Source organism: Lissotriton vulgaris, chromosome 1_1, assembly GCF_964263255.1.
Source record: "Lissotriton vulgaris chromosome 1_1, aLisVul1.2, whole genome shotgun sequence".
Taxonomy (NCBI): Eukaryota; Metazoa; Chordata; class Amphibia; order Caudata; family Salamandridae; genus Lissotriton; species Lissotriton vulgaris.
This window is the reverse complement of record NC_141685.1, coordinates 770178162-770200098: the sequence shown is the minus strand read 5'-3', so window position 1 is coordinate 770200098 and position 21937 is coordinate 770178162. Positions and strand designations below refer to the sequence as shown.

The following is a 21937-nucleotide window of genomic DNA, read 5'->3' as shown; positions in this document are numbered from 1 at the left end:
GTGAAGTGAATTGGCGTGGACGCCTTGTGAGGTTTCTCGACAGGCTTCGAAGGTGGAGTTTCTTTCGGGCCGACAGTCGAGGCCCTCTCCTTGATGCGCTTGAGGGAGTCCGCCACCTGCTTGGAGAAAGCGGCGGACGGCCGCGCCGAGTCGACGGGATCCTTCGAGGCACCACTAGATGTGGACTCGTGGGTTGCGCCGCTCTTGGCCTTGTCATGTTGACGTGGAGTCTCGAGAACCTTCGGATCACCGAGTCCTTTGCTGGTGTCGACCGCCTTCGGCGCCGATTTACTCGGCTCGATCACCTTGACCTTTGTCTTCGGCGTGGCAGACTTCATCTCGACGCCCTTGACCTGTGTCTTCGGATCAACAACACCCTTCTGCTTCGTCGGTGCCGACGGCTCCGAGGCCTTCGATCCGACCAAAGTAATGCGCACTTTCGGTTTCGAGGGGGGCACCAGTGCTTTAGCTTGCGTCGAGACTGTTTGTTTCACTTCCGGGTTCGATTTTGCAGGGTGCGGCTCAATAGTAATGTCCGTAGCCGAGCCCGAAGGCGGGGCCATAGAACCCATCGAAAGATGCCCTCTCGTGCCCTGGGTACCTGATTGGCAGGAACACAGGGCACACTTACTCAAAGCACATAAGCAGTTCAGAAAAAACGTGGAGGCATACCAAGGCAAGAAAGATGGCACTTTCTCACATACACCCACTTTTTAAATAACTTACTCTCACATATAGTCATTTATATACTCCAACACTCACATATACGGCCTTAAAACTTATGTAGTTACTCACACATATACCACTGATACGTTGATTCACTCACCAACATACCCATACACACACTTACTCACCCATTTAGGCTTTCCCAGATGCACTTTTAATCACCCACTGAGAGATCTGTGCATAGTCACCCCCCCACCGACCCAAACACTCAGGCACCCATACAAATCAATAACCCATATAGACAGTTATGTAGCTACTCACTGTGAGAAGTTGGCCTGGTATATGGTGTTCACTATTCTAGTGATCACCTTGCACCAGTCCAAAATACCCTTATGGTGATGGTTGTAAGTCAACCTTATAGACCAGCTATCCTAGTGGTAGCGTGGACAGAACAGTCTTAGGCTAAAAGATTTTTGAGGGCATGTAAAGCCAGCTGTTTTACCATATGTAACCCCTTGAATATCAAATTAAAAGACAGCACACAGGATATATATAAAATATATATGTATTTATTTCTAACACTCCTCTGAACTCTTTATGAGGTCAGAGGCCAAAGCACATAACAAGACACTTAGTTATTATACCTTAAGTTACACAATTTACAGTTAGGCCCTCGGGCGAAGCAAACCATATATTAAGAAGTGGTATAAGTACCACGTCACGAGAAAAGAAAAGGCCTAGGGAGTTGCTGGGGCTACACTATCTCAACAATAGTTTAGAAGTAGGACGCCCACAGGCGGCGCGTGCAGTGTCTTTACACACACGCAGGATTCAATGCAAAGTCAATGGGAACTTAGAAGTTAGATATAGAAGGATTTAGGACACTTCCGGTTGAGCTAGGAGGAAACAACTAGAGACTTAGGCACTTGGATAGCCAATACCCTTGGGAGCACCGAAGTACTCGTGTTACCTCACCCACGGACGGCGGGTGCATAGGTGTGAAGATGTGTCGGGTTTCGTCATTGGAGCCTATGGAGACCTGAAGAAAGAAGCTGCAGGCGACCAGGAGGAAGATGTCCGGGTGGATCCAAGGATGAAGAGGACCTGAAAGCAGAGGGGACAGAGTCTGGGTCACTAGCCAGTGACCGGGTGGAACCAGGAAGGAACCAGACGATGTCGAGGAGCAATCAGGTGCTGTCTTGAAGCTTGTCTTGGCAGCCACGTGGACCAGGAGGCGTCGACGACGACGACCAGGTGCTGGAGACGGGCTTTCCCACAAAGGTTCTCGCAGATGGAGGGGTCGACTTCTGGATTGGAATCGACAAGCCTTGGTAAAGGCAACCCACGCAGGATACAACAAAGGCTTCTGGTGCAGACCAGCAAGGTCTGAGGTGCTTCACCTTTGCAGGGAAACAAGGGCCAGTCTGGAGCAACCAGACCAGCGAGGTGGTTCAAAAGGATTGTCGTCACAGAGGCTACTAGCCAACGGGCCAGCAACCGGACAACGCATCGAGCAGAACAAATGGAGGAGGGCCCCACGCAGAACTCGTGGAGTGTGGGGGGCTGATCTTCGTCACAGATGGAGCTTGGGATTGGGGCTTCTCAATCCCCAGTGCACAGCTTCGAAGGTGCCTCAGGAGCTGCACAGGTAGCAAGTTACAGGCTTTTCAAGATGTCCGGTCCCACGTGTCTCATCGCCTCCACGGATCTCAGCTATGCTGCAGTCGTGAAGCGAGGGTCAGAGAGGGCTGGGTCTTGTTAGGCTCTGTGCTCGTGTCCCGGCGGCAAAGTCGACAAAGCAAGCCGTTGATTTGCTGGGTTGTGCCTGGTTGCCCAGGGTGGTCACTCCTTGGCCACAAGGGAGATTCTTCAGTCTTCAGCAGAATGTCGCAGGTCCAGAGTTTCGTTTCGGGTTTCAGTCAGGATCTAATCTAAAGTCTCAGGACTCCGCTCCTACCTTTATACAACTAAAAGGGGCTGGGTTACTGACTAGGTCCCTCCTGTGGGTGGGACCAGATGGGGGGGGTGGTTACACCCCCTCTCCTTTGTCCAGTTTCGCGCCAGAGCTAGGGCGCCCCAGCAAACGGTTTCAACTGGGGTATGCATGGAGCTCCTAGTGTGCCCCAGGCAGTGTCTCATTCTGTTCAGCCCACCCTGTCCCAATACACAAAGTCCTGTCTGGGGTGGTGCTCGCACCTCCCCAGGCAGGAAACCTATTGTCCAAACCTCCGTGACTGGAAGGACTCCCAGCAGCAGGAGGTCAGACTTGTGTCAGTGGCAGCAGCGTCCATTTTGTGACGCTGGGGCTCTGGTTAACTTTAACCGAGTTAGTCCGCAACAACATGTCTTCCCCCTCTAGAAGGGTTGAATGCTACCCCCGTCGCCAGAATTGGCGAGGGGGTAGTATTCCAATTCGTATGACACCTTACACGATATGTTTGGATAAAGCCAAACCAAAGTTAGCATTAACCGCGAGGATTATAATGCACTTAAGAGTGTATGGTATGGCGAGATCATAGAACAGCTATAAGGACATGGTTCCGAAATCTGCAGACAGGTTCAGCTCATGCTAGAGCACCATCTCGCACACAACCAAGCACTCTACATCCAGGATTGTTAAGGCCTGCCATAGGAGTGACTTAAAGGTTACTATGTGTCTATATATAAGTAGGTATAGGAATACTATACCTAAGCAAGGGGTGATTACACGACCGTGCCCCAGCTGAGTGATCAGCCAATTGTGTCAGTTTGGATGGCCAGCCAGGGGTGGCATAATACATGCTGCAGCTCCTGGTAGGCCTTGGATACACCAATGCCCTGGGTACCTATAGTACACTGTACAGGGGCTCATAAGGTGACCCAATATCCAATTGGAGATGTACCTAAAGTACATGGAGTCCATTTTACATTGAGAGCAGAAAGCCTGGGGCCCTGATTAGCAGGATCCCAGGCCAACTAAGTCGACAAATAGCTAAACACTAGGCAAAAAATCTGGGGTAACCATAGTCAAAAAACCACCTTCCTACACTCACCAACCCCTGCAGCCACTTACACACCAACTGAGAGACTAAGACAGTTTCACACAGTTTAGTCACTAACCTATGTATTCAATAAGACATGTTCAATCACTCACTTATACAGTCACGCACCTACTAAATAGTCCATTCAGGCACTCGTAAATCCACTCATTCTTCAATACACCTTGGCATAGATATATATGAAAAATATTTGAACTTTACAGAAACACACATTCACTGGATGATGTCATGAGTGATGTCATCAGTGATGTCACTGACCATGTCATGAGTGATGTAATATGGGACTTCATCAAAAGTGCATTGCGGGCGCGCAAGTTATAGTTAGCTCAACTAGTTCTAACTGGCGAATTTCTCTGGTTTTATAGGAGTCAAACGTCCAACTAACTATAATGTCCCTGAAACCTATGGTTTTTCTGTGTATATATAAATATAATATATGCTCCGGAGTCTGAAATGTAAGTATCACGTAAATGGAGATAAATGACAAATCAGCACAAGACTCTTGCAATATTCTTTGACAGCAAAGGTGTAGCATACTGAATGCGCAGGCAATGATCAAATAAGGAGCTACTAGTGCGTAGAACCTGCTCCTCCATTTCTGCAGCTGGGCATTTGTGATGACCAGCCATGCAAGCTTGTGGAAGAATAAAGGCTACAGACTCTGCAGGAGGTGCGTGTTGTGGAGATGAAGAACTTGGCAGCGATGGAGCTAGTTGTGGGAGACTGATTGATGAGTACTGTGTTCCTTCAGTTAGCACATGACCTGGACACAGCTGAAAGGGGTTGGGAGTTTTGAGCATTTCATGAGAAGACAGCTGAAAGGAGGCAGAAGTGTACTGTAAATCACGTCTCATTGTGTAAAGAACAATCTCTTGAATATATCATGAGTGGGTGTGAAATTCCAGGTTGTTCCGGAAGTGGAGCCTGTATCCAAGAAGATGTCCTTATCTTCAGACTCACCAGATACATACTGGATATCCAATTTATGGGAACCTCATGCTTTAGGTCCCATTTGACAGTGGTCACCAATGGTAAAGATTAGCACCAGACTTCCAGCCCCGTCATCATTGGCTTCATCATCACAGCACTCTTCATCTCCTTAGCTGGAAGGCAGATCAGGGATAATTGTGATAGACAAAACTGCAAGTCAGTAGTGACAGAGCTTAGTATAAAAGACAATGCTGCTGTTGCCAGCATAATGTTGCTTCTTGACAGAGTGGTACTTTGTCAGTGAAGGCAAGGCAATGACCATAGACTATAGAACCCATGCAGTTAATGGGTGTTTGTTTCCAAGCCTGTAAGCAAGACCAGCAATCAATAAAGCGTCCAGAGGCCCTCGATGTTTGGTCTTCTTAAGGGGCAAGCTACGTAAAACATACCTATAGCTTGGAAGCAGGCACAGAAGACTGAAAGGTAGTCACAAAAGTATGTAGGGAAGGGGGGTATCCAAGTCCAGCATGAGATCACATTTTAGGTTCTTCGCATTCAGATTTATCAGCTGGAGGGCAGTGTTCACTAAGGCCTTCTCTGGAGATTTAACTTGAAGCAAAAAGTCCCTCCTGCTTGATCTTGCAAGTTTTAATGCAACAAAAATTACAAAAGTTGACCAACTTAGGCACATGTTCATATTTTTTAAGGTAATACAAACATTCTTTGTGTGTTTCATCGATTTAGATCCACCTGGCCCAGAGTAGATGCAAGCCCTGTAGAGAAATGTTGCCTTTGGAAGATGTTTCCCAGGAGGTACTCCAAGGGCTTACCTAACTAACATTTGCCATACAATAGATCTTGCATGTACGAGAGTTAAAACCATTCCGTGCTCGTGACGGAACCACCGTCACGAGCCATGGGCGCGCTGTGCTAATGACCGAGTGGTTCCGTCACGCCGCAGCCGCTCCGCCCACGCTGCATCAATTCCGCGCCTGCGCGGATGAATTAATGAGTGGACAGAACCACTCCGTCATGAGCACAACACACCCGTGGCTCGTGACTGAGTGGTTCCGTCACAAGCATGGCGGAGCAGCGTGACCCCCCCCCCACAGCTGCGGCAGAATTACCGCAGCGGTCAAGGGGATAAGCTATTTTTATTTACAATGACTGTAGGAAGGTACATCCTGACTATGGTTGCCCCCGACTTTTTGCCCTGTGTTTTAGCTGGTTTTGGACATAGTCGACCTGGGACCCTGCCAATCAGGACCCCAGGCCTACTGCTCTCTCTTAAAAATGGATTCCATGTACCCTAGGTACATTACCAATTGGTACTGGGCCACCTTATCAGACCCTGTAACTCAGGGCATAGGTGTACCCAGGGCTGCCAGGGGCTGCAGCATGTATTATGCCACCCCTGGCTGGCCTCCTAAATTTGACACAACTGGCTGCATGACAGCTGGGGCAAAGTCGTGTAATCACCCTTTGCTGTAGGTGTAGTATACCTATACCTAACCCTAAAATGGACACACAGATTCCTATCAGTCACTCCTATGGCAGGCCTTGACAATCCTGAAGGCAGAGTGCTTGGAATCGTGTGAGATGGTGCTCTGGCATGAGCTGAGCCTGTCTGCAGCTTGCGGAATCAAGTCCTAATAGCTGTTCCATGATAGCGCATACCATATACTCTTAAGTGCATTATAATCCTCGCGGTTAAATGCTATCTTTGGTATTGCTTTATCAAAACATGTCGAGTAAGGTGTCATACGAATTGGAATACTAACCCCTCGCCAATTCTGGCGACGGGGTTAGCATTCCACCCTTCTAGAGGGACACGACATGTATGTAACTGTGAACCCCGGTTAAAGTTAACTGAAGCCTCAGCTCCACAAAATGGATGCTGCCACCACAGACACGAGTCTGACCTCCTGCTGCTGGGAGTCCTTCCAGCGAGGGAGGCCTGGACAAAGGGTTTCCTGTCCGGGGCGGTGCTAGCACCGTCCCAGACATGGTTTTGTGTATCCTGGGTAGGCAGGGCTTTTCAGGAAGGTGACTGCTGAGTGGCACCCCGGTGCTCACTACGCATAGGCCAGTCAGAACCAGTTCCAGGGGCACACCAGCCCCTGGCCTGGGGAAGTCCGGCAGGGGAGAGGGGTGTAACCACCCCCCTCCTGGTCCCACCCATAGGCAGGACCTAGTCACCGGGTCAGCCCCCTTTTTTTAGTATAAAGATAGGAGCGGGCCCCCTGTTCAAATTAGATCATCTTTGGAATCAAGATACCACTTTCTTCGAAAGGACTTCACGATTTCTTCTTCAAGATTCTCCCTTGTGGCTAAGGAGTAGTCACCCTGCATCAAGCGGGCACCATCCTAAAGAACACTGCGGTCTGCTGCAAGTCCTTCATCACGAATCCGACGACCCAGCTCGACGAGACCCGGCTTCCCTGGCACCTCTGACCTCTACTCACCTCTACAGCCAAGCTGAGAACCGTGAGTGCGACGAGACCTCGAGGGACCGACGATCGCCAAGACTGCACGACATCTTTACTGCAAGCCCACCGTGTCCTCCACTGGTGAGTGCTTTGGGGTCCGAGAAGCCCCGACCCTGCGCAGCTCCAGCACCCAAGGTCAGCCTCCCTGCATCTCCACGATCTGCGTGGGGCCCTTCTGCTGTTTGCTGTGCACCGCGTTGTTTGGCTACTAGCCGGCTGGCTTGTGGCCTTCTGAACGACGCCCGACGACTTCACGACTGCTGGTCTGGTTGCTCCAGACTGGCCCTTGCTTCCTTCTTGAAGAGAGGCACCCCGGACCCTCCTGGTCCACTCCAGACGCCATTTTGAGTCCACCGCGTGGGCTTGAATTTGCCAAGGCTTTGTTGCCCAATCCTGGGTCCAGCGACGCCGACAGCTTCTATCTTCGTGGGACAGCTCGATCCTCCATCCTGGTCGCCGACAACGCCTCCTGGTCCATGAGATCTTCGAGCTCAAGCGTCACCCACTCACCTTGTCGAGGTGGCTACCATCCGGTGCCCTCCTGGTGCCCACTGACTACTGGCTAGTAGTCTCGAACTTGGTCCCCTCTGCTTTCAGGTGTCATCTATCTTCGAGATCCAGGCTTGGATCCAACTGAACTTTCTTCACTGGTCACCGGCCAGCATCTTTTCTTCCGGCTCCTGGTCCGTCTACGAGGATTCCCGACGTCTTTTCAGACCTATGCAGCTGCAGCCCCTGGGCTAGGTAACTTCGGCATTTCGGTGCCCGAGCATAGCCTCACTATCCAAGGGTCAGAATCTACTTTCGTTTTCTCCCTACCAGGTCGGGTTCGCCCGAGAACACTAACTTTCTACTTCCTAGCTACCATAGACTTTTGTCCGCATCTCGCGTGAGAGTGCACACACTGCACCCGAGTCCCCTAGGCCTCCTAGAAGTAATCTAACGATTCCCTAGTCAAGTCCTAGCGATTCCAAAAGCTATTAGTACTGTACTTACCTGCTAGGAATTTCGCATTCCACTTTCAGAGTATATGGTTTTCCGTGCCCCTCGGGCATTTGTATATACTGTGCTAACTTAAGTATTTTTGTAAGAGTTTTTGGTTTGTGCTTAGTACCCTGTCCTCATAAAGAGTACAGGGCTGTTGTGATCTTTAATAAATAACTGTTTATTTTCATAACACTTGTGTGGTGTCCTTTCACTTGGTGTTCAAGGGGTATATGTGTGGTAAACAGCTGGCTTAACACGCCCTCTCGAGTCTTTAGCCTTAGACTGCTCGTATCCATGCTACTAGGATAGCTGGTCTATAAGGTTGACTTACAACCAATCATCAATCAGGGTTGCTGGACTGATACATAGTGTTCACTAGAATAGTGAGCACTGCATATCAGGCCACCTTCTCACAATGACAATAGCTCAAACTCTTGTAAATGTGAGACCTATTTCAAGTCAAAGCAGCGCCCCCTGTTGTCCAGGGCTGCTTGAAAGTGAAAGTGGGCATTGCGCGCTGAAAATTATGTTGTGCTTGCAGTAGGAGAAACCCATTAAAATAAAGAGTGCTTACAGATCAAATAAGGCATTACTGAGTCGCATCCAAAGTAAAGGGGCCAGTTGCCATGGGTGTTTTCAAGTGTAGACAAGGCGGTACCAAGGAGGGACTAACAACCCTAACAACAACTCGCAAACCAGCCTTTTCGAAGGACAATGACATAAGCCAATGATAAATATGGGCGAGGGAGTCGGCGGAGCTTCTCTTCTATACTTCACCACAAGAAGTCTCTCAGAGCAGCGCATGCGTGCTGACTCAGGCTCAACCTAACAAGTCATAAAAAGGTAAAAGTAGGTTTACCATTTTCAGCTGGAGAGTGAGGGAATATAGATACACATGAACTATTCACCAAAAATGCTGAAAAATATTAAAGAGCAGAGCTCCAACGTTAATTTGCAGCAGTGGGAGCCTCAAAGAAGGTGAAGCCACTTCACTGGCCAGAGTACAGAGTCCTAATTAGGTGGATAGACTATAGGTAGTTTCGAATTTTAGTGTCTGTACACAGTGCAATGTTAACAGACAAGGATGACAACCCAATGATTAGGAATAATTCAAGCAAGCAAAGCCATGAAAGATTTAACAGTGGATAAGGTTCTTTTGAGAATAGTGATCATACTGAATGTGATCACACCGCTTGTTAAGTTTACACATCAGTGAAGTAGAATAGATATATACATATATTTTTTAAATCTGTTAAAATGTCAGGAGAGGGATAACAGAATGGGTCCCTACATGAAGAACAGAGCTTTTACTTACTGTGTAGAATTCAATGGGCGAGTATTTTTAGATTGTGTTGTAACTTGGTTCATAACAGCTTTGCCAACTGACTTGAATTTTATTAGAAGGAGGTTATCTAATGTTTTCAAGACAGGTTCTAAGTAATAGCAACAAAAACATTTAAACCTAAAAATATTTGAAAAACAAAAAATCTCACTGAAGTGACAACTCACCAGAAATAGGAATTCTAGGCAAGTAATCCTGTGTGAAACTATCTGTGAATTTGTGAAATACAGTATTGTGGAAAGATACAAACATTGGGATACAGCACCTGTGATAGTCCAGGTTGAAAGCCTTGTTGTTGGGCAAGTGATGGAGGACCCAAGCGTGCATGCTGGGTGTTGAACAGGTGGCTTGTGTCCATGTAGAATGCTGGTATCTGTGCACCTGGACCTAAAAAAATTCAAGAAAGGAACACGTTCTCTTACAAATGTCTTATGTTGGAAATGTTACACTTATGAAAGATGGTCACCGAAATAACTCAAAACTATACTAAGCAGCGAAAGTCCTTGTTCAAAGTTTGAAACGCACAAGTTACTACTTGGGTAAGGGGAACAGCTATTACAATGCGGTTTTTACCACGCGTTGCTATTACATTGCATGCATTACAACGCATGCATTACAATGCATGCATTACAACGCATGCTATGTTACGTGTGGTAAAAACCACGCATACCATTACATTGCATGCGCTTTTACAACACATGCGATGTAATGTGGGCGGCTATCTATGTCGTAAGGAAACATAGGCTGTTTCCTCACAACGACGTGCACCAACTGGGAGCAGAGACTGCGACGCTGGAGAGGCGAGAGGTAAGAGGGTTTGAGCTTGGGGTTACTTTTGTAGGGTTTAGGGTAGTGTAAAAGTAGTGTTTTAACGTAGGTGTGTTTTTAAAAAAAATATCTGTGTTTGTTTTAGTGTAGTGTTTGTTTAGTGTAGTGTATTAGGGTTTAGGGTACTGTTGTAGAGATTTAGGTTTTAGGGTAGTGTAGTAGTGTTTGTGTAGTGTAGTGCTTTAGGCTAGTGTAATAGTGTTAGGGTAGTGTAATAGTGTTTGTGTAGTGTTTTAGGGTTTAGGGTAGTGTAGTGTTTTACATTTTAGGGTAGTGTAGTAGTGTTTGTGTAGTGTATTGTTTAGGGTAGTGTAGTATTTTGAGTGTTTAGGGTAGTGTAGTAGTGTTTGTGTAGTGTTTTAGGGTTTAGGGTAGTGTTGTAGTGTTTGTGTAGTGAAGCGTTTTAGGGTAGTGTAGTGTTTTAGGGTTTTGAGTAGTATAGTAGTGTTTGTGTAGTGTTTTAGGGTAGTGTAGTAGTGTTTTAGTGTTTAGTGTAGTGTTGTAGCGTTTTAGGGTTTTGGGTAGTGTAGGGGTTGGAGTAGTGCGGGTAGTGTTGTAGTGTAGGTAGTCTTGTAGTGTAGTAGTGTTTTAGGGTAGTGTAGGGGTGGGAGTAGTGTGGGCAGTGTTGTAGTGTTTTTGGTTTGGGGAAGTGTAGGGGTGGGAGTAGTGTGTTGTGTAGGGATGTCACTTACCTTGCCAACTTTAACTACGAGTACTGTTTTACCACGCATGCCTTTGCGTTGTAATGGCATGCGTGGTAAAGGCATACTTGTGGTAAAAGTATGTGATTTAATGGCATGCGATGTCATTGACATTGCGTAATACCCACGTTGTAATGGCACGCGTGGTATTACTATGCGATGTCATGACATACATCCCTTGTGTAACGATATATCTGTAAGAGACATTAGTTAGTGATAGATTCTTTACCTTAGAATAGCCACAGGCATCCGCGCATCCGGAAAGTTTTTCGTCAGCAGAACTCCTGCGTGTCGGAAGGTGGCGTCGCACGGCTCCGCGTTAGTCGCTGGCGTTGTATGCACCGAGATGACGTCACTGAGACTACTTAGGCGCCACCCAGGCTCGCTGACGTCAGTTCTGTACACGACTTTCAATGCCCGGAACGCAGAGCTATGCAAGAAACTGGCCACTGGTGTCATGAAACTAGGGCCCTGAAAGGGATGACCTTAACCCTCGAAATCAGTAAGCAGAACGGGGAGGATGGGTGGGGCGGTAAAGAATCTATCACTAACTAATGTCTCTTACAGAAATATCGTTACACAAGTAGTAACTTGTGCATCTGAAAGAGACACGTTAGTGATAGATTCCTTACCTTAGAATAGATACCCCAGTAGTACCAACCCCAGTGGTGGGTCTGCAAACAAGATTACACCAGAAAGTCATGGAGAACACGGCCAAAGAAGCCGGCTCTCCGGACTGGACTGTCAAGGCAGTAATGCTTAGTAAGCGTGTGCAGCGAGGCCCACTTAGCTGCCTGACAAATGTCCTGCAAGGGAACGACGCATCCCAAGGCAGTAGTGTCTGCCGTGGCCCTGGTAGAATGGGCACGCAGCCCAACAGGAGGCTCCTACTTATCCAATAAGTAACATGCTTTGATGCACAGAACGACCCACCGAGAGATGGTTCGTTTGTGCACGGCCCGAACTTTATTGGCGCCCACGTAGCCAAAAAAAAGTTGCTCATCCACCCTGAACTGTTGTGTGGGGTCCGATAGAACGAGAGCACACGTTTTGGGTCCAGAGGGTGGAGCCTCTCTTCCTCAATGAAGGATGAGGCGGCAGAAAGAAGGGGGCAAAGTGATGGTATGCCCGATGTGGAAGGGCGTGACAACCTTTGGCAAGAAAGAAGGACGGGTCCTTAAAAACACCTTGTCAGGATGAACAGAAAGGAAAGGAGACTTAGAAGAAAGAGCCCGGAGCGCACTCCCTCTTCTGGAAGGGATGATAGCTACCAGGAAAGCAGTCTTTAGAGTAAGAAGACGTAAAGGACAGTTATGAAGAGGCTCAAAGGTAGCACACATCGGATGGGTCAAAACAAGATGCAAGTCCCATTGAGGCATTATGAAAGGCATGGGAGGAAACGTGTGTGTAATGTCTTTGAGGACGCGGGGACTTAAAAAGAGAAGGCTGATCAGGAAGCCGTATAACGGCGGAGATGGCCGAAAGATCACCTTTGATAATGCCCAGAGCAGAGCCCTGCTGGGCCAAAGAGAGAAGGAACATAACTTTGGAAAGAGGGGCAGAAAGGGGATCCACAGCTTTCGCTGTGCACCATGCCACAAACTTGTTCCACCTGCAGGCGTATACAGTCTTAGTGGAGGAACACCTGGCTGCCAGAATGACATCACAGACTTTGGGAGGAAGATCGAAAGCTGTCAACTGTTGCAGCTAAATCTCCACGCTTGGAGGTGGAGGCTGGACCTGTTCGGGTGGAGGATCGTCCCCTGCTGCTAAAGACAGAAGATCCTCCCGAAGAGGCAGTCGGATCGGGGATCGATCGCCATGCTGAGTAGCTCAGGATACCAGTATCTTCGTGCCCAATCCGGAGCCACAAGGATCACTTGGGCCCGGTTGCGCCGAATCTTCTTCAGCACTCTGGGCAGAAGTGGTATAGGCGGAAAGGAGTAAAATAGACCGCAGCTTCACTCATGACGAAAAGCGTCGCTGAGCGAGTGCCGCCTTGGAAATTCCAACGTGCAGAACTGATGACATTGCGCATTATCTTCGGTGGCGAATAGATCTAACCAAGACTCACTCAACTGCAGAAAGAGATCTGCCATTCAGAGCACCTGCCAGGTGTTGAACCACCAAGGTGATGCCTTGATGCTCCAGTCATGTCCAGAGGCGCAGAGCCTCCTGACATAGGGTCCATGCGCCACCCCGCCCTGTTTGTTGCAATACCACATGGTGGTGGTGTTGTTCGTGAACACCTGCAGTACACTTCCCCGGACAAAGGGAAAGAATGCTTTCATTGCAAGTCGATCGCCCGAAGCTCCAAAAGATTGATATGGAGTCGGGACTCCGCCAGAGACGAGAGGCCTCTGATCTCCGCCTCTCCCAAGTGGCCGCCCCATCTCAGGAGGGACACAACCGTAACCACTGTGTGCTCCGGTTGGGGAAGGGAGAGGGATCTGCCATTGAGCCAATCGCGATTTGTGAGCCACCACTGAATTTGTTGTGCAGTGCCCTCCAAGATCTGGACATGATCAGACAGGTTGTCCTGATGTTGTGCCCACTGGAACTTCAGGTCCTACTGCAGAGCCTGCATATGCCATCTGGCATGTTGCACTAGCAGGATGCAGGAGGCCATCAGGCCTAGGAACCGGAGGGTCATCCTGACTGAAACCCTTGATAGAGGCTGAAAGATCGGAATCATAGCCTGAATATCCAGACTTCCTGCTCGGGAGGATAATCCCAAAACAGCGTCGAATCCAGAACCACTCTGATTGAGGGGAGCTTCTGAGAGGGACTCAGGTGTGACTTCGGCACGTTGATGGAGAATCCCAGCAAATACAGGAGTCTGGAGGTGGGAGACGAATGCGTGGGCCGAACCCGCCTTCAACAGCCAGTCGTCGAGATAGAGAAAGACTGAAACCCCTGATTTGAGCAGATGAGCTGCGACCACCGGCAACACTTTTGTGAACGCCCAAGGGGTACTGGTAAGGCAGAAGGGGAGCACGGCAAACAAAGTGCTCTTGGCCTACCATGAACCGCAGGTAACGCCGGTGGGCCTGCAAGACGGGGATATGAAAATGTGAGTCCTGCAAGTCCAACGCTACCATTCAGTCTCCAGGGTCAAGGGCAGCCAAGACCTGAGCCAGAGTCAACATCTTGAACCTTTCCTTCCGGAGGAAGCGGTTGACGTTCCTGAGGTCCAAGATAGGATGCAGACCCCCTTTCTCCTTGGGGATCAGAAAGTAGTGAGAACAACCACGTCCTGCTTCTGGCCCAGTAACGCGCTCAATGGCCCCCTTTGCCAAGAGGGCCCTGACATCCTGTTGGAGAAGCTCAAAGGGATCCCCCGACATGCGGTGGAACTGAGGTGGCATGGCTGGGGGGGGGGGGGGGGGGGGGGGGGGGGGGGGGCAGACTCGAAGGGCAGGGAGTAGCCCCTTTGGACGGTTTGCAGCACCCACTTGTCCGAAGAGACAGAACGCCAGTGGAGGAGGTGATGGCGAATCCTGCCACACATCGACATGGGTGCACCCCAAAGCTTGGACTAGGAAGGTTTAGAGGCGGATGCTGCAGGAGCAGAAGTGGACTGTCTCACACTCTGGCCCCCTGTCCTGCCGCGGCAGAAACCATGTCCGCGGCGGCGCGGAGGTTGGTTCTGCGCATGCTTCTGGCTGAACGAACGTGTCTGGGCGCCCCTTCCGTGGCCACGAAAGGAACGAAAAGCAGATGTGGACATGGACGTAGCCCGGGAGTCCATAAAACGCTCCAGCACACTATCTGCCTTATCGCCAAAAAGGTGGGTACCATCAAAAGGCATGTCCATAAGGGAACTCTGAACATCCCCTGAGAACCCTGTGGACCGTAACCAGGCATGAGGACGGAGGGCCACTGTGGTGGAAATTGTCCTGCACAGTGAGTCCGCGGTGTCCAGTCCACACCGGATGGAGAACTTCGTGGCATCTTTCCCCTCAAGCACAGCTTGGGAACGGCCCATGAGGTGTTCACCGACCGAAACCCCAAGCTGGCAGAGGAAAACAGTTTCTTGCCAAACTGTTCCAGCTTCTTAGATTCCTTATTCGACAGGGCGGTAGGGAATGCACTTTGGGAAGTGGAGGCTTGGATGACCAGGCTCTACGGAGTTGGGGGGAGTCTTTTAAAAGGCAGGGGCACCCGGTGCCAGGCGATGACGTCTGGTCACGTTCTTATCCACAGGAACTCACGGGGCTGGTCTAGACCAGGTGCCCATCAACACATCCGTTAACACCTCATTGAAGGGTAGCAGAGGCTCCGTAGAGCTTGCCGACGGCTGAAGGACTTCAGTGGGAAGGCAAGTTTTGCAAGTCACCGTAAGCAGATCAAGGTCAAGTGCCTCAGCTGCTCTACGGAGCATCACAGTGTATGTGGTTCCCTCCTATATGGCTACAGCAGGAGGAGAAAGAAAACCAGGCTCAGAGGAGAGGGTAAGGCCACCTGCATTCTCCAACTTTTCCGCCCACTCCTGCTCTGACTTGCACTGCCGTGCAAGAGGGTCCTCTGACCCCTCCCTGCCGTCCCCCTCCTCCACAGCCAGTGGCACAGGCTGTGGCGGCAAGGGAGGGACAGGGGAATATAAATGATCCAGCGGCGCCGGGAACAGCGCCAGGTGGTGCCAATCCGGCTCCAGGTCCTAACCTGAAGCAAAATTGTCCAGAAACTCTGGCAAGGGCGGTGGGATGAACAGAACCCGTTGCAGCAGCGGAGCCGGCGGCAAGGGAGGCCCCTCAGGTTGGACCGCGGGGCCCAAAGGCATGCCAGCGGGAGCCAGAGGCCTGAAAAGGCGGTCCATGGCGGCAAGGAACTCTTGCACCTGGGCTGGAGTTGCCGACAGACCCAGATAAGGTGGGTAGGCAGCAGGACTCTCAGGCTGCAATGGAGCCGCGGGGGATGTACCCCTGGCCCCTTGTCCACGTCCGAAGACCAACGGGGGACGTCGGAGAGCGTAAACGCTTTTTTGACTTCTTATGACGTCTCTTACCCAATTCAGAGTGTGAAGACTTCGACCCCGAGAAGCAATGATGATGACTCCTCGGTCGGTCCCTCGATTGATCCCTGGACCTCGAACGACACGGAGACTACTGTCGGGTCGCCAGCAGCTTACGGGACTGCTCCCGCAAAGCCTTCGGAGCCATGGCCAGATAGCCGGAACATGACCGGGAGTCATGGTCACGCTCCAGACAGTAGAGACAGACGCCATGGGGGTCAGCCACCAATATTGTATGGCGACAGGACCCGCAGGATTTAAATGCAGGCATCCCTACGTGGCACTAGGAGTCAATGACTCACAAGAGAAGTAGAGGCAAAAGTCCCCAAAAAGTTAGTCAAAAAGTGACAAGGATACGTGTTCTAACCGGATCTGTGCTTGCGGCCGCGGAAAAAGAAAGCACTGACGTCAGCGCACATGGGTGGAGCCTAAGTAGTCTCTGTGACGTCATCTCGGCACATACGATGCCCAGCGACGGATGCAGAGTCTCACGACACCACCTTCCGACGCGCAGGGGTACTGCTGATGAAAAACTTTCTGGATTCAGTCTGACGCCTGGGGATATTCTAAGGTAAGGAATCTATCACTAACGTGTCTCTTTCAGGTTAGAAAATACTGATGTCTACAGTTTGGGTACCTAAAAATATTTCATTGCGGCGTGTTCTACATGAATAAGTAATTGACTATCAATGATGAAATAATGTAGATTTACTACAATTAATAGTAGGTCATGTGACTACGTAACAAAAATGTTACTTACCTTTGGTTACGCTTTTACTGGCAGACTGTCTAATTGCAGATTCCTCACGTTGGAATATTTCCCGGGCGACAAATAGGATCTTAAACAGTAGCTCTGCATGTTGGTAGATGGCATTGTTTGGCTCTGTGTCAGCGTCATCTTCATCTGTATAGGTCCCACCCAGGCGCGCTGACATCAGTTTCCTTCGTGACTAGTTCTGCACCAAAAGCGCAGAGCCAAGTAAAAAGGATGAAAAATTCTACTTACTCAGTATTCATCTGTTCTTGGCATGTAGAGCTGTACATTCACATGTTTTGCATACGTCTGCCATCTAGTGTTATCTCTGGATGTTTGCACTTAGTTTTTCTTCGAAGAAGTCTTTTCCAGTCACAAGGTAGGTGCACTTCTCAGCTCTGTAGGGTCCAAAGGGGCTCCAGAGGGAGTAAGTGGCTAAAAGATGACATGCATGGCGTCACAAAATTCTTAAGAGTTGGGTGGGCATCACTCTGGCGCCAGGAAACTCTGGATAGCGCAAAGCGGACCAGGACGCTGGCTTCGTAGGTGGCGTGGGGGCTGGAAGCACAATGTCAAAAAGGTGAAGCAGAAGAGTGCTTCAACTTCTTCATCTGCTTTTCAAAATGAACAGACTTCAATAAGGTCTTGGTATGGGAAAACAATTGACCGTGGGAAAGGATTCAGGAACTTCCCCAAGATCATCCATAGGAACCAGAACTAAACTGGGAGCGGCACAGAGCTGCCTTCTGCCGCGCCACTAGGAGCTTCACTGCCAGATCGCAAATTGGCTTCAGATGTATCAACCTGCACTTGAAACAGACCTTGGTATCATGTCCCGGATCCCAGGCACCAGACAAGCCAAGTGGGCATTGGAACCAACATTTGCCTGTGGCAGTCCACGCGAGGCTTGGACCCCGAAGGTTTGGCAGGGCACATGATGTCCTAGCACACAGAGCAAAGTTATAAAATGTAAATAAAAATGTAAAAAAGGTGGGTCAAATAATGATGAAGGTAGCTGTTTAGATCCACGCTGTTGGCACAGAGCCAAAGGAACTAATGCCAGCGTGCTGGGGTGGCACCCATATAGGCACCACAACTTTGCTTCTTGCGCAGATTATGCTGAGCCGAACAACGCCACCTACTGCCGGGCAGAGGTACTGCACAAGATTTTCCAGTTCGTCTGATGTATGGGGAATATTTTAAGATGAAGAATCTCCATTTAGAGGTCTCTAGCAGAATTCCTGTGTCCTTAATTTAATATTGTTCTACAGTCAAATGAAAACTGGAAGCACCACCCTAAGATATGAAGGAGTTCAGGTTCACCACCATTTCCTAGCGTACACTGATTCATTGATTTGTGGAGAGGATCATGCAACTGAAACACATACCTGAAAACATGCATAAACTTGCCATTGACAAAAAAACTAACATCTTTTCGTGTTTTATTTAACATACTTCCCAATTATATAAAAGTAACCAGCAATTAATCAATATATAGACCGCATCAGTAAAACTGCTGCTAGACTGGATCAGAGACTTAACTAGTAAGCTCTCCCTGAAAGGGCCTGCAAGGCGTATGGCCTGTGCGGTTTGAAAGCAGATGCACTCAGTCATCTCTAGTAGGTTACAGTCTAAGCAATTAGTATCAGGACTGCAGTTTCACTGAGGAAAGTGATAAAATACGTTACTAGTCGCCAAGACAGCCGTTAAAGTGTAGTTCAGGTCGAAACACTAAGATTCCCCAGAAAGAGGGCGATACAGGACAGGTCTGCTAATTCAATATAATTGTAGCACAAGTTACTACTTGTGTAACGATATATCTGTAAGAGACATTAGTTAGTGATAGATTCCTTACCTTAGAATATCCCCAGGCGTCAGACTGGATCCGGAAACTTTTGCGTAGCAATACCCCTGCGCGCCGGTAGGCGTAGTCTGCGGCTCCGCGTCCGTCGTCGGCGTCGTGAGCGCCGGGATGACGTCGGAGTACTTAGACGGCGCCCATGCGCGCTGACGTCAGTTCTGATAACACAGCTTTTCCGCGCCAGATACGCAGAGCCATGATAGAACTAACACTGGTGCCATGAAACTAGGGCCCTGAAAGGGGATGACTTTAACCCTAGATATCGGTTCGCAGAACGGGGAGGATGGGTGGGTCGGTAAGGAATCTATCACTAACTAATGTCTCTTACAGATATATCGTTACACAAGTAGTAACTTGTGCATCTGAAAGAGACACGTTAGTGATAGATTCCTTACCTTAGAATAGATACCCCAGCAATACCAACCCCGGTGGTGGGTCTGCGAACCAATATCACACCAGAAAGTCTTGGAGGACGGAACGGCCAAAGAAGCCATCCCTCCGGACTTGACTGTCCAGGCAGTAGTGTCTTGCGAACGTGTGCAGCGAGGCCCACGTGGCTGCCTGGCAAATGTCCTGCAGGGGGACACCGCGGCCCAGGACGGTTGTCGTCGCCGTGGCCCGAGTGGAGTGAGCCCGCAATCCAGCTGGGGGCTCCTTCCTCGCCATGGAGTAACATGCTTGGATACACAAGATGATCCACCTAGAGATGGTCCTCTTGTGCACAGCCTTTCCCTTCTTCGCGCCCACGTAACCAACGAAGAGTTGGTCATCCACCCGGAATTGGCGTGTGCGATCCAGGTAATAGGAGAGCGCACGTTTTGGATCCAGACGGTGGAGCCTCTCCTCCTCTTTCGAGGGATGCGGAGGCGGAAAGAAGGTGGGCAAAGTGATGGACTGCCCGATGTGGAATGCCGTGACAACCTTGGGCAGGAAGGAAGGCCGTGTACGTAACACCACCTTATCAGGATGAACAGACAGGAAAGGTGGAGAAGAAGAAAGAGCCTGGAGCTCACTCACCCTCCTGGCAGAGGTGATGGCAACCAGGAAGGCCGTCTTTAGAGTAAGGAGACGAAGAGGGCAGTTATGAAGCGGCTCAAAGGGAGCACACATCAGATAGGTGAGAACCAGATTCAAGTCCCACTGGGGCATCACGAAGGGAACAGGAGGAAACATGTGCGCGATGCCCTTCAGAAATCTACTCACAATAGGGGACTTGAATAAAGAAGGCTGATCTGGTAGCCTCAAGAAGGCTAAAAGAGCAGAAAGGTACCCTTTAAGAGTGCCCAGAGCAGAGCCCTGCTGGGCAAGGGAAAGAAGAAAGAGCAGCACTTCCGAAAGGGGTGCAGAGAGAGGATCCACAGCCTTTGCTGCGCACCATGCCACAAATCTGTTCTACCGGCAGGCGTATACCGACTTTGTGGAGGGACGCCTGGCTGCCAGAATGATATCACAGACTTCGGGAGGCAAGTCAAATGGCCTCAACTGCCGCCGCTCAATCTCCAAGCTTGTAGGTGGAGACTGGACAGGTTCGGGTGCAGGACTGTCCCCTGCTGCTGCGACAGAAGGTCCTCCCGAAGAGGCAGACGAATCGGGGGATCGACTGACATGCTGAGTAGCTCGGGATACCAGTATCTTCGTGCCCAGTCCGGAGCCACAAGGACGACCTGGGCCCGGTCGCGCCTGATCTTCTTCAGCACTCTGGGCAGAAGTGGTATAGGCGGAAAGGCGTACAACAGACCGCAGCTCCACTCCCGACGAAAAGCGTCTCCGAGCGAGTGCCGCCTTGGAAACTCCAACGCGCAGAACTGCTGACATTGCGCGTTCTCTTCTGTGGCGAATAGATCTAACCAAGGCTCTCCCCACTGTCGAAAGAGACCTTGCGCCACGTCCGAGTTCAGACGCCATTCGTGATCCATCATGCACCGGCGGCTGAGTTCGTCCGCCCTGGCATTCAGAGAGCCTGCCAGGTGTTGAACCACCAGGGCCACGCCCTGATGTTCCAGCCACTGCCAGAGGCGCAGAGCCTCCTGGCAAAGGGTCCACGACCCCACACCGCCCTGTTTGTTGCAGTACCACATGGCGGTGGTGTTGTCGGTGAACACTTGCACCACGCTCCCCTTGACAGAGGGGAGGAATGCCTTCAGTGCAAGACGAATCGCCCGCAGCTCCAGAAGGTTGATGTGGAGCCGGGACTCCGCCGGAGACCAGAGGCCTCTGATCTCCGCCTCTCCCATGTGGCCTCCCCAGCCCTGGAGGGACGCGTCCGTCACAACTACGTGCTCCGGCTGGGGTAGGGAGAGGGGTCTGCCACTGACCCAGTCGCGGTCCGTGAGCCACCACTGCAGTTGCTTGGCAGTGCCCTCCGAGATCAGGACATGATCGGACAGGTTGCCCTGATGCTGGGCCCACTGAAACTTCAGGTCCCACTGCAGAGCCCGCATCCGCCACCTGGCGTGACGCACCAGAAGGATGCAGGAGGCCATCAGTCCCAGAAGCCGCAGCGTCAACCTGACCGAGACCCAGGATAACGGCCTGAAGACAGGAATCAGAGCCTGAATTTCCCGAACCCGCTGCTCGGGTGGGTAAACCCGAAACCGCGCCGAGTCGAGAACCGCTCCGATGAAGAGGAGCTTCTGAGAGGGACACAGGTGTGACTTCGGCACATTGATGGAGAACCCCAGCAAGTGCAGGAGGTCGGCCGTAGTCTGGAGGTGGCTGACGACTGTCTTGGGCGAGCCCGCCTTCAACAACCAGTCGTCGAGGTAGGGGAAGACTGATACCCCTTGCCTGCGCAGATGGGCTGCGACCACCGCCATCACCTTTGTGAACACCCGTGGGGCGCTGGTAAGGCCGAAGGGGAGCACGGTAAACTGAAAGTGCTCTAGGCCTACCGTGAACCGCAGGTAACGCCGGTGGGCCGGCAGGACGGGGATGTGGAAATAGGCGTCCTGCAAGTCCAACGCTACCATCCAGTCTCCTGGGTCCAGGGCAGCCAGGACCTGAGCCAAAGTGAGCATCTTGAACTTCTCCGTCCGGAGGAAGCCGTTGACGTTCCGCAGATCCAAGATAGGGCGTAGGCCCCCTTTGCCCTTCTTGGGTACCAGAAAGTAGTGGGAGTAACAACCACGTCCTACTTCTGGCCCAGGAACGCGCTCGATGGCCCTCTTGGCCAAGAGGGCCGAAACCTCCTCTTGCAGAAGTTGCAAGTGATCCCCCGACACACAGTGGTATTGAGGTGGCATGGATGGAGGGGAAGACTCGAAGGGGAGGGAGAAACCCCTTCGGACAATTTGCAGCACCCACCTGTCCGAAGTGACTGTATGCCAG

At 50.5% G+C, this 21937-nt stretch overlaps 1 protein-coding gene across 3 annotated transcripts in view; it reads right to left on the bottom strand.

The window, feature by feature from the left end:
• Positions 1 to 21937, bottom strand: part of PRRC2C (proline rich coiled-coil 2C) — a 1200196-nt gene that overhangs the window by 286206 nt on the left and 892053 nt on the right. For all 3 annotated transcript variants that reach the window (XM_086955980.1, XM_086955997.1, XM_086955989.1), the window contains exon 26: positions 9718 to 9839. In XM_086955980.1, the coding sequence (XP_086812106.1) occupies positions 9718 to 9839 (122 nt within the window). The remainder of the gene's footprint in view (positions 1 to 9717; positions 9840 to 21937) is intronic.